This window comes from Schistocerca serialis, chromosome 6 (assembly GCF_023864345.2).
Source record: "Schistocerca serialis cubense isolate TAMUIC-IGC-003099 chromosome 6, iqSchSeri2.2, whole genome shotgun sequence".
NCBI classification, from domain to species: domain Eukaryota; kingdom Metazoa; phylum Arthropoda; class Insecta; order Orthoptera; family Acrididae; genus Schistocerca; species Schistocerca serialis.
Window position 1 is genome coordinate 389,506,069 of NC_064643.1, and position 13,221 is coordinate 389,519,289.

The 13,221-nt window shown below is 39.6% G+C and overlaps 2 protein-coding genes across 3 annotated transcripts in view; one reads left to right on the forward strand and one right to left on the reverse strand.

Moving 5' to 3' along the window:
• Positions 1–1,926, reverse strand: part of LOC126483754 (ribonuclease kappa-B) — a 33,053-nt gene extending 31,127 nt beyond the window's left edge. Inside the window, exons 1-2 of the mRNA XM_050106897.1 lie at positions 1,735–1,926; positions 1,531–1,653 (exon numbers count right to left, since the gene is read on the reverse strand). Coding sequence (XP_049962854.1) covers positions 1,531–1,653; positions 1,735–1,803 — 192 coding nt within the window. The 5' untranslated portion in view covers positions 1,804–1,926. The remainder of the gene's footprint in view (positions 1–1,530; positions 1,654–1,734) is intronic.
• A 140-nt stretch (positions 1,927–2,066) lies between these two features.
• LOC126483752 (pleckstrin homology domain-containing family F member 2) overlaps positions 2,067–13,221 on the forward strand; it is a 145,610-nt gene continuing 134,455 nt past the window's right edge. Inside the window, exons 1-2 of one of the 2 annotated variants that reach the window (XM_050106896.1) lie at positions 2,067–2,152; positions 2,385–2,449. In XM_050106896.1, coding sequence (XP_049962853.1) covers positions 2,137–2,152; positions 2,385–2,449 — 81 coding nt within the window. In that variant the 5' untranslated portion in view covers positions 2,067–2,136. Of the gene's footprint in view, positions 2,153–2,232; positions 2,278–2,384; positions 2,450–13,221 lie in introns of those variants that run through there. The other variant, XM_050106895.1, reaches the window with a different exon arrangement.

Consider the following 13,221-nt stretch of genomic DNA (forward strand, 5'->3'; position numbering starts at 1 on the left):
TGTAAAGGGTGGGTGAAGGAAGACAAAGGCAGGAAATGGGAGGACGGGTTGGGGAGAGATAGCCAGTGGCCCTGAGCTTGGCAGCTTTTGGGCAGGATGGGAATGTGAGAGGTGGGGGCAGCAGGTATATGGGATGTAATGTAGCACTTTGGCACCTGAGCCAGTGAGTTTGCGTGGGGCACAATGATGATGACATGAAGGCATGGAATGGGAGGGAGTGACAGGATAGCGAAGGGGAGACTGTTTGGTAGAGGGTGTGGACACAGTGATTTAGTGGAGATTATTTTATACCAATAACAGAAATGACAATATGCACGATGACATAACTGATTAACATTTGGTCAATGGTTACCACATGCTATCTTCCATTGACTACTTCCAACTTGACATAGATACACATTGCTAAGACTGATAATCTACTATTCTAAAGCAACTGATATCACCTCTACTACACATTTATTATACGCAAAATCTACTGCACACAAATTTTGCCCTGTCCCCCTGCTCCAAAACATCTTTGTGGTAACAGATTGACCTACAGCATAGCCTGAGTTCTAAGATTTGGTTGAAAGGTGATAATTTGGTTGTGAGTTTATGTAAGTACGTTCAGGGAATGTGGTATTATATGATACCCCAATCCTTTTTGTTTTTTGTTATTTTTTTGGGGAAGGAGACCAGACAGCGAGGTCATCGGTCTCATCGGATTAGGGAAGGATGGGTAAGGAAGTCTGCCGTGCCCTTTCAAAGGAACCATCCCGGCATTTGCCTGGAGTGACTTAGGGAAATCACGGGAAACCTAAATCAGGATGGCCGGACACGGGATTGAACCGTCGTCCTCCTGAATGCAAGTCCAGTGTGCTAACCACTGCGCCACCTCGCTCGGTACCCCAATCTGCGATGAGTATTTTACAAATTATATAACAAATATGAAAAAAAGGGGAGGGGGTTGGAGCTATGCAACTCTTACCCAAATTTTCTTTCATGGTGATGGGAATTTTTGTGGCTACCAGATGATAATATTCAATGCAAAGTTTTAAGTCATGTGACCTACATTCCGACTTTGGGCAGAAATACATCGACATTTTATCGTTTATACCTTAATACAAGAGTGCTGTTTTACTTTGCTGCTTATACAATAATATGCTTTATACGTGAATGCATGTGAAATATATTTATCCATTATGTAGCAGAATTAAATCTCTTGCAAAATATGTACTGCAATTTTCAGAATTCATTTGAGCTACTATTTTCATTTACAGGATTGCGTTGCAATCACGATACATCAATGACAGCTCAGAATCCATCAACGACAGCTCAGAATCCACAAGTCAGAACACTTTTTCAAAGTGAGAATGTTATCTTGACTTTCGGTATTGTCACAAGTGTCCCATGAATGAAACTATTCTAGAAGAGATTTTAACTAGTCTCTCGTGCTGTATACATCAAATGAAAGGTTGCACAGTGTAGAAAGTAAACAATATTCTAAGAAAAACTGAAGTTAGAAATAATGTAACGAACGGCCATTTGTACCTGCAAGTACCCTGCATCAGCAGCAGCATAGAACTCGCTAAGATTCTCAAATTCCTTTTCCACACCAGGAAGATCATCTGCCAATGCCACACTCCGTACATAATAAAATATACCCATAAGTACCTGCAAAAATTTAACGCAGAAGTTTTTACGTAGAGAACAGCTGATCGCCCTCATTGAAAAAAGAGCAGGAATGAAACTTACAAGTTGTATGATACCCCACACGCTTATAATAAGTCCGCAGAGTGACAGCTTCGGTCCACAGAACTTCATTATTAACACTATACTTCCCCGTTGTTCAAAGTTTAATAAAAAAAACTTCTTCCTCAACTCCCGGCTATGCCCATGAAATGTATCTGGGTTGGTTACGCCTTCACTTGTTACTCATGTGATCTATAGTCTCGAACCCTCGGGTTTGTCCAAAATGTGAAATTAAATGAATCATATTAGTAACTTGAAAATATGCTTCCATAGCGAGAAAATAATTTTAAGGTTTTTTAATGTATAATCAGTAGTTAACTATTTTCTCAATGAAAATGTTTATTGGAGTGAGTCAATGTTGTACATAGTTCTGTGAATCTTTGGTATGAGGTGTAGGAACGAAACATGGTCGATAGGCTGGGTAAGGATTCTTGTGATTGTTTCTGCTATAGAATGTGATAACACAATTTGGAATTTCAAGTTTTTATGGATGTTTTTCATACGCATGCTGCGATTAGGCTTTCTTTATGTCAATAAAAGATACTTGTGCGTGTCTTAGTACTTAGAAGAGATAGTGTAATTTGAAGTCTTTTTCCTAATGTTATGGGTGTGAGCAGTTTAAAACTGTCAGTAATAATGTGTAATGTTTCTAGTTAACAGTGAAGCTAATGCGCGACGCATTGCCATGGTGGAGAGCTGCTTCGGCAGTTCGGGACAGGTAAGATTATTTCTTACTCATACAGCTAATGTCACCAAATATGATGCGTGTTGATTTGGATAATAAGGAAAAACAGGCGTCGCAATCTAGAATCTTCTGTCAAAAGATTTTTGATGACAGAGCTACGCAAACTGAAGACGTTTACGCGATAGCTCCGATAAGAGAGTAAGATATTTACAAGAGTATGAATACCGTACAGGGTAACAAGTAGTCACTAGGTTACACATTGATGAGCAAGGGTGAAAAACTCAAGAGAAATTGAAAGAGTAATACAGACCGAATGATAGATACACGCCACGCTTTGCTCAATAAAAAAACTTATGCCAGAGTAGAACAATTTCTGTCTTGAACAATTTTGTGTTAAGGTGCTAAATATGTTTTTGTAGCATTATTCACCATATTATTTTGGTCTGAGCCATCCGTTTATTGGCTTTTGAAACTGTTAACTACCAGTTGCCCTTCATCACGCCACACAATTGTAGTTGACACATTAAAACAGCCAAACCAGAGAAGCAACATTCCAGTATCTAGTACTGTGAAAATTGCTTCCATGTGATTTGTACTTCAATAAGTGCACAAGCATATCTTGAATTAAGTCTGTGACTTTGTTGTTATCTGCTTTGCAGTTGTAGCTTTTAGCATTGTGCACTTTTTCTAAAAGCTTGTAGCAGCAGTAACTACCAGAGATGATGTCATTGCAACCACCATTTGTTTAACACTATGAACTGTAGGCAGAAATGTAGCTGTCACTTCAGTTACTGTTGTAGTTTATGCAGATTAATGCAGCTAAATGATAGGTAACAACTATTTAAGGGACAAAATAAGCTTATGCTTTATTCGCTCAATGAATATTAATACATTTGACTACCAAATTATATTACGTTGCCCCTTCAACAAACACGGAACATTTATATTCCATAGAGTGTAATGCACTCTGCACATCATATCTTGTGCACCACTATACAAGCTGAAAAATGTTTGTTCACATATCCCCAATGCTCACCCCTGAAATAATACTTTTCAGATACTCAACACTATACATTCCAGGTTAAACCATAATGTTTCACCAGCTTCTGAAATTTGTCCTTACTGAGAGGCTTAGTTAGGAGATCAGATAACATTTCTTCTGTGCATAGATAACTGAGGATTATATTCCACTGTTCCACATGATGTCTTATAAAGTGATGCTGGGTCGACAGAAGCGTCCTATCCCACCCATCGGCTTTGGTCCGTGATGTAAGGGTGTTGTGGTGTGTAACGTCATGACGGCGTGGAGTTTGGTTTGTGAGTGTGACGTGTTTGTAGATGTTGTCGTGTTGTGGTTTGTTGTGCTCTCTGGTGGTATGTTAAAGGCTTTCGTTTGTGTGGTGTAATGGGCTCAGTTTAGTCTTGCTCATTATACAGAATTGTTCAAGTGTTGGCTGTGTTTGTAGTGGAATTCATTTCAGTGAGTTAACAATTTAGTGGTTTTGTGTGAAGATCGTGTCATAATTTGAGTAAATTAATTGGTTGTTGTTTTTGTTCAGGAATAGATATGAAGGATAAAATTAAATAGTGCGCATCTGCATGATATAATGGGAAATACCGTTTTGGAGCTGATAAAGTTTTTACAGCTGTTTGGGTTACTTGCCGGGATCGTGAAGTGCTCCATTTGTGGGCAAGAAATGAAGCTGACTGAAGTTCTGGCATCTTGGTCCAGGGACTGTTATATGTGGCGCTGTCGAAAGGATGACATTTGACGTTCCATGCGGTGTGGTTCCTGTTTTGAGAAGTGTAGGTTGGGCATGCGCGAGATTTTACTGATTACTTATTATTTTTGTTATAGGTCCTCACACAGTTTTTGTGCGCTTGAGACTGGTGTGAGTGAGAGGAGTGTGCTTGATTGGTTTTCTTTTTGCTGTGAAGTGTGTTCTGAGTTTATTAAGTACAGGCGTAAGTTGGGCCGGCATGGGGTGGTTGTGGAAGTGGACGAGCTGCAGTTTGGGAAAAGGAAGTATGGGAGGGGTAAGTCTGTGGTTGGTGTCTGGGTGTGGGGGGGATGTTGTTCTGGGGCCGAAGGGGGGGGGGGAGGAGGAGGAGGAGTAGTGTTCTGAATGTGTTTTTAGGGTTGTGGAAGGGAGATCTAAGGCGGAATTAGTGGGGTTACTTGAGGAGTACATAGAACCGGGGTCCACAGTAGTTTCAGATGCATTTTCTTCATATAGGGGGTTGGGTGAGAGAGGATTCAATCATGTAGTCATTAACCATAACTTAGAGTTTAAAAAGTTATGAGACAGGGGCTTGCACAAATACAATAGAGGGGATGTGGGGGGCTGTTAAGTCAGTTTTTGGGAGGGGGAGAGGCGCTTTTCCAACCTTCAGTCTCATTTAGATGAGTACTGATGGCGGAAGAGTGTCCCTGAGGGCTATTGTGTTTTCTGGTTTTTTTTTTTTTTTTTAATGGCTGTTAGTAAAATGTATAGACCGAAAGTGGTTGGTTAGGGTGGGTGGGTGGCTGCGGCTCAGGATGGGGTGGGTGGTTTATTTTGAGTTAGACTGTGTGTGTGTGTGTGTGTGTGTGTGTGTGTGTGTGTGTGTGTGTGAGAGTGAGAGAGAGGGGGGGGGGGCGGGGTGTTGGTTTGTATTTTAGTTGTGGAGGATCTATTTTGGTGAAGTTTTTGTTGAGTTGTAATGTGTGATTGAGAATTTTTTATGTTGCATTTGATTTTTGTTTATGGTTTTTTTTTTTATTTTTGGGTGAGGGGGTGAGGTTGAGTTGGTTGGGGGGGGGGTGATGTGTGGGTGGGTCGGGTCGTTCTTTTGGTTGAGTATTTTTTCGTTGGTTTGTGGTTGTGCGGTTGTGTGGGGTGGGGGGGGGGGGGGGGAGTCTGGGTGTGTGCCTGTGTGTGATTGTGGTGGCCAACCTAGTTTGTGGCGTTGGAACTTTTTTGTGGTAAGTTTTTATTTTTTTGTTTTTAGTGTATGTGTTGTGTGTTGGGGTCGAGGGAAGTGTTTTATCACAATGTGTGGTTCTGGCTGTTGGTATTGGTATCGTGAGATGTTTTTGAGCTGTGTAGGTCAAGGGAAGTGTTCGGTCCCAATTTATGGGCTCGGGAGCTGCTGTTGTGCTATATAGCTCAGGGGAAGTGTCCGATTCCAGATGATATTGTATTTAGTGGAATTTGGGGAGTTTCGTGTTGTCGGTTTTTTTTCGTCGTTTTGCGTGGTTTTGTATGGGGGTGGGTGTCTAAATTTGTTTATATTTAGTTTGTCACCACCAAAGAAACCCCAATTTCCAGCGCTTGTCCCATTAGTGTCATTAGGCTTTTTGTGAAACGTGTGGGTGTGTGGGTTTTTTTTTTATGTATTTTCGTCTTTATAATGTGTATGTAACGACTTTATATGTGCCATATTGGAATCGTGGTTTATAGTCGTTTCCGCCATATTTGTGATGTCACAGGTCAAGAGAGACGGGTGGGATCGGATACTTCCGTATTTCCCAAAATACCACAGTTAGCTTTAATGTTGGAGGAGATTCTATTTCATTCATCAGTGTATGGATCCAAAGAGCTTCTTGGATAGTGGAGGACAAGGCCATATATTCAGCTTCTACTGTACTCAAAGGAACAATTCTTTGTCTCTTACAAGACCATGGTATCAATCCTCCCATTAGTCTAAAATAACTTTGTGTTGGAATGTCTGCTTTCCAACTAATTTCCCCAGTCTGCATCACTGTATACTTCCAAATTTTCCAGTTTTAGAATATTTTCACTTATAATCAGCAGTTCCATTTAAATATCCAAACCCATAATCATTGGCAAATATTTCTCTGGTAGTCGAGCTAACAATAAAGTTCCAATCCATTCAAACACAATTTCAAAACGAATATTCCTCAGACAATTGGAGATTGAAATTATTTTATTCACATATTCATCCATGCTTTTCACTTACTCAATCTTGTGGTTATCAGGTCACGCAGTAATCCTACTTTTCTGGTTAAACCACCATCTTCAAATGTGTTTTTCAGTTTGCCCCGTACCTCCTTTGCTGAGGTAGTCTTTTCTGTGTGAACATAATTCACTGGATCAATCAAAATGTTTAGTTTTGATTTCGCTTTCCGATCCTTAGTAGCAAAACTTGATTCTATAGGTGCCAGTTTACCGTTTGTGATGTCCCATAAGTCATTAAGTGCAAATACGCCTCAACAGCAAATATCCAGGTCGCGTAATTTTTACTCCCTACAAGCCGCTCTGTTTGCGGTATCTGTGGTGTACTCATTTTACAGTTATTTTCTTCTTCGTATAGCATACACAATCCGAGTTTATACGAACTTCCGCACACCTTTTGCGCAATCCAGTACCTGGGCCCATGACCTGTTGTAGTTTATGCAGATTAACACAGCTAAATGATAGGTAACAACTATTTAAGGGACAAAATAAACTTATGCTTTATTTGCACAACACATTTTAATACAATTGACTACCAAATTATATTACGTTGCGCCGTCATCAAACACGGAACATGTATATTCCATAGAGTCTAATGCACTCTGCACATCATATCTTGTTTGTTCACATATCCCCAACAGTTACATGCCAACATCATAACATTTCCAAAAGTTCTGTCCACCATGATATTGTAAGTCAATCATTGTTTTAAAGTTTGATTTGTAAGATCAGGAATTAACAACCCGATATTGTGTTGGTGTTCAAGTTGACAGTTTAACAACAGTTTTGAATGAACAACAGATGTAGGGGTATGTGGTGCCTTAAGAAACCATTGAATGTCAAAGATGTTTTAGGTAGCACTGTTGTATCCTCATTTCATCACACATCTGGTGCTATAGTCCAGCATGACAGTTGTGTTGTTGTGGTCTTCAGTCCTGAGACTGGTTTGATGCAGCTCTCCATGCTACTCTATCCTGTGCAAGCTTTTTCATCTCCCAGTACCTACTGCAACCTACATCCTTCTGAATCTGCTTAGTGTATTCATCTCTTGGTCTCCCTCTATGATTTTTACCCTCCACGCTGCCCTCCAATACTAAATTGGTGATCCCTTGATGCCTCAGAACATGTCCTACCAACCGATCCCTTCTTCTGGTCAAGTTGTGCCACAAACTTCTCTTCTCCCCAATCCTATTCAATACTTCCTCATTAGTTATGTGATCTACCCATCTAATCTTCAGCATTCTTCTGTAGCACCACATTTCGAAAGCTTCTATTCTCTTCTTGTCCAAACTATTTATCGTCCATGTTTCACTTCCATACATGGCTACACTCCATACGAATACTTTCAGAAATGACTTCCTGACACTTAAATCAATACTGGATGTTAACAAATTTCTCTTCTTCAGAAACGCTTTCCTTGCCATTGCCAGTCTACATTTTATATCCTCTCTACTTCGACCATCATCAGTTATTTTGCTCCCCAAATAGCAAAACTCCTTTATTACTTTAAGTGCCTCATTTCCTAATCTGTGCATGACAGTAATCTACCTAATTATGTCCTGAAAGTACAGGTATTTTTCTTTAACTTATCATTTTGCCAGGCATGCCCCAGATTACAAATGTAATATTTTCCTCAATCACATGAAACCTGCCCATTGGTATTTTAGGCTAAAGTTTACAATGGGCTGCCCATGTGCAGAGGTTGGCAGCGCATATGCATGTAAGATTCAGAGCGAATTTGTTGTTACTTTCGACATTACAAACTGATCACTTATCTTCACACATCCACCTCCTTAACCTCATGATTTAATTAAAAAAAGAAACAGACCATATCAGACATTGATTATGGCATGTGCAAGTTGTTATTTCAGTCATGGTAAAGGCATTAGACAAAGTAATCTGAACACTGATATTAACATGTTCTCTAAAGCTTATGGTCACACTGAGTAGGGAGGTAATTCATATTTCCTGTGAAACCATCTAGATGACAGTATCCCAGTGAATGATTGCATCTTTCAAAATGAAAATTCCACCATTCTCACAAGTAAAAATGTGTAACATTATTTAGTGGACATGAGGATTGAATGCTATGCCTTCCCTACCATCAGCACTCACAGAGTTTGCATACATGTTGGGTCAAAATTGAGTTCATGATTTAAAAAAATTGGTAATATCATGAATCATGAAAGGAGGTTGTATATTTGGAAGAGACCTGGAGACACCGGAAGGTTTCAGATTGATTATATAATGGCAAGACAGAGATTGAGGAACCAGGTTTTAAATTGTAAGATATTTCCAGGGGCAGATGTAGACTCTGACTATAATTTATTGGTGATGAACTGTAGATTAAAACTGAAGAAACTGCAGAAAGGTAGGAATTTAAGGAGATGGGACCTGGAAAAACTGAAGAACAAGAGGTTGTAGAGAGCTTCAGAGGGAGCATTAGGATACGATTGACAAGAACAGGGGAAAGGGGTACAGTAGAAGAAGAATGGGTAACTTTGAGAGATGAAATAGTGAAGGCAGCATAGGATCAATTATGTAAAAAGACGAGGGCTAGTAGAAATCCTTGGGTAACACAAGAGATATTGAATTTAATAGATGAAAGGAGAAAATATAAAAATGTATTAAGCAGGCACTGGGAAAAAGGAATACAAACGTCTCAAAAATAAAATCGACAGAAAGTGAAAATGGCTAACCAGGAATGGCTAGAGGACAAATGTAAGGATGTAGAAGCATTTATCACTAGGGGTCAGATAGATGCCACCTACAGGAAAATTAGAGAGACTTTTGGAGAAAAGAGAACCACCTGTACGAATATCAAGAGCTCAGATGGCAAACCAGTCCTAAGCAAAGAAGAGTTAGCTGAAAGGTGAAAGTAGTATATAGAGGGTCTATACAAGGGCATTACACTTGAGGGCAATATTATTGAAATGGAAGAGGATATAGATGAAGATGAGATGGGAGATATGATACTGTGTAAAGAATTTGACAGAGCACTGAAAGACCTAAGTTGAAACAAGGCCCCATGAGTAGACAACATTCCATTAGAACTACTGACAGCCTTGGGAGAGCCAGTCCTGACAAAACTCTACCATCTGGTGAGCAAGATGTATGAGGTAGCTGAAATACCCTCAAAACTTCAAGAATAATTTAATAATTCAAATTCCAAAGAAAGCAGGTGGTGACAGTTGTGAAAATTATCAAACTATCAGTTTAATAAGTCACCGTTGCAAAATACTAACACAGATTATTTATAGATGAAGGAAAAACTGGTGGAAGCTGACATGGGGGAAGATAAGTTTGGATTCTGTAGAAATTTAGAAACACATGAAGCAATACTGACCCTACTACTAGTAAGATAGATTAAGGAAAGGCAAACCTACTTTTCTAGCATTTGTAGAATTAGAGAAACTTTTGACAATGTTGACTGGAATACTCTCTCTCAAATTCTGAAGGTGGTGGGGATTAAATACTGGTAGCAAAAGGCTATTTACAGTTTGTACGTAATCCAGATGGCAGTTATAAGAGTCGAAGGGCACGAAAGGGAAGCAGTGGTTGGGAAGGGAGTGAGACAGGGTTGTAGCCTATCTGCGATGTTATTCAATCCGTATATCAAGCAAGGAGTAAAGTAAATAAAAGGAAAAATTGGAGTAGAAATTAAAATTCAGGGAGAAGAAATAAAAACCTTGATGAAGAGGCTTGCACAGGATAGGTAGCATGGAGAGCTGAATCAAACCAGCCTTTGGCTGGCGACCATGACAACAACAATTAATTTGATTCTGTAGTTACTACAGTAGAAAAACTGCCTGAAATATGTCATATGAGTTGTGGCAGAAGACCCCAGTTCCTGTTGACCAGGATTTTTAATGTTACGTTCCCCAGAGGATATTAAACAGTTATAAAACAATAAGAAATGTCAGATTTCATTTGAGTACTAGTGGAATAAGCATGTATTTTCACTGCTTCTGTGCCTTGCATTAGTTTTTGGGACTGTATATGCTCACATTGCAAAACTAAATCAGTTTTTTAGGTAGTTTAGATCAAGGCCTTTCTAATGAAAACTATGTAAAAGAGTTTGCAGGATATACTTTTTTGTAAAAATGTGCTGAAAATACCGATTTTTGGTGCTTTACAAATATCATCAGCTTTGCCCTCAATTGGTCAACTATTGGAAAGCAGTGGGGGAATGAAATTTTATATTTGGAGACCTTACACTTGTAAGTTATCACGTACAAAGCTTCGGGTTACCACACACTTACCTTTTGAGACGTAAAAAGCTAAACTTCACTTTTTTACCTGAAATATATATTTTTTATTTCACTTTAGAGCACACAAAACATTTTAAAAGATGGCCTAGTTTTAATTCTTTCAAGAAAATATTTCCTAAGGTGATATGCCTACCCCCATGAACCATGGACCTTGCCATTGGTGGGGAGGCTTGCGTGCCTCAGCGATACAGATGGCCGTACCGTAGGTGCAACCACAACGGAGGGGTATCTGTTGAGAGGCCAGACAAACATGTGGTTCCTGAAGAGGGCAGCAGCCTTTTCAGTAGTTGCAGGGGCAACAGTCTGGATGATTGACTGATCTGAACTTGTAACAGTAACCAAAATGGCCTTGCTGTGCTGGTACTGTGAATGGCTGAAAGCAAGGGGAAACTACAGCTGTAATTTATCCCGACAGCATGCAGCTTTACTGTATGGTTAAATGATGATGGCGTCCTCTTGGGTAAAATTTTCCGGAGGTAAAATAGTCCCCCATTTGGATCTCTGGGCAGGGATTACTCAGGGGGATGTCGTTATTGGGAGAAACGGATCGGAACGTGGAATGTCAGGTCCCTTAATCGGGCAGGTAGGTTAGAAAATTTAAAAAGGGAAATGTATAGGTTAAAGTTAGATATAGTGGGAATTAGTGAAGTTTGGTGGCAGGAGGAACAAGACTTTTGGTCAGGTGAATATAGCGTTATAAATACAAAATCAAATAGGGGTAATGCAGGAGTAGGTTTAATAATGAATAAAAAAAATAGGAGTGCGAGTAAACTACTACAAACAGCATAGTGAACGCATTATTGTGGCCAAGATAGACACGAAGCCCACTCCTACTACAGTAGTACAAGTTTATATGCCAACTGGCTCTGCAGATGACGAAGAAATTGAAGAAACGTATGATCAGATAAAAGAAATTATTCAGGTAGTGAAGGGAGATGAAAATTTAATAGTCATGGGTAACTGGAATTCGAGAGTAGGAAAAGGGAGAGAAGGAAACATAGTGGGTGAATATGGATTGGGGGAGAGAAATGAAAGAGGAAGCCGTCTGGTAGAATTTTGCACAGAGCATAACTTAATCATAGCTAACACTTGGTTCAAGAATCATAAAAGAAGGTTGTATACATGGAAGAATCCTGGAGATACTAGAAGGTATCAGATAGATTATATAATGGTAAGACAGAGATTTAGGAACCAGGTTTTAAATTGTAAGACATTTCCAGGAGCAGATGTGGACTCTGACCACAATCTATTGGTTATGAACTGTAGATTAAAACTGAAGAAACTGCAAAAAGGTGGGAATTTAATGAGATGGGACCTGGATAAACTAACTAAACCAGAGGTTGTACAGAGTTTCAGGGAGAGCATAAGGGAACAATTGACAGGAATGGGGGAAATAAATACAGTAGAAGAAGAATGGGTAGCTCTGAGGGATGAAGTAGTGAAGGCGGCAGAGGATCAAGTAGGTAAAAAGACAAGGGCTAGTGGAAATCCTTGGGTAACAGAAGAAATATTGAATTTAATTGATGAAACGCGAAAATATAAAAGTGCAGCAAATGAAGCAGGCAAAAAGGAATACAAACGTCTCAAAAATGAGATCGACAGGAAGTGCAAAATGGCTAATCAGGGATGGCTAGAGGACAAATGTAAGGATGTAGAGGCTTATCTCAGTAGGGGTAGGATAGACACTGCCTACAGGAAAATTAAAGAGACGTTTGGAGAAGAGAGAGCCACTTGTATGAATATCAAGAGCTCAGATGGAAACCCAGTTCTAAGCAAAGAAGGGAAAGCAGAAAGATGGAAGGAGTATAAAGAGGGTCTGTACAAGGGTGATGTAATTGAGGACAGTATTATGCAAATGAAAGAGGACATCAATGAAGATGAAATGGGAGAGATGATACTCCGTGTAGAGTTTGACAGAGCACTGAAAGACCTGAGTTGAAACAAGGCCCCGGGAGTAGACAACATTCCATTAGAACTACTGACAGTCTTGGGAGAGTCAGTCCTGACAAAACTCTACCATCCGGTGAGCAAGATGTATGAGGCAGGCGAAATACCTTCAGACTTCAAGAAGAATATAATAATTCCAATCCCAAAGAAAGCAGGTATTGACAGATGTGAAAATTACTGAACTATCAGTGTAATAAATCACAGCTGCAAAATACTAATGCGAATTGTTTACAGACGAATGGAAAAACTGGTAGAAGCCGACCTCGGGGAAGATCAGTTTGGATTCCGCATAAATGTTGGAACACGTGAGACAATACTGACCGTACGACTTATCTTAGAAGGTAGATCAAGTAAAGGCAAACCTACATTTCTAGCATTTGTAGACTTAGAGATAACTTTTGACAATGTTGACTGGATTACTCTCTTTCAAATTCTAAAGATGGCAGGAGTAAAATACAGGGAGCAAAAGGCTATTTACAATTTGTACAGAAACCAGATGGCAGTTATAAGAGTCGAGGGGCATGAAAGGGTAGTAGTGGTTGGGAAGGGAGTGAGACGGGGTTGTAGCCTGTCCCCAATGTTATTCAATCTGTATGTTGAACAAGCAGTAAAGGAAACAAAAGAAAAA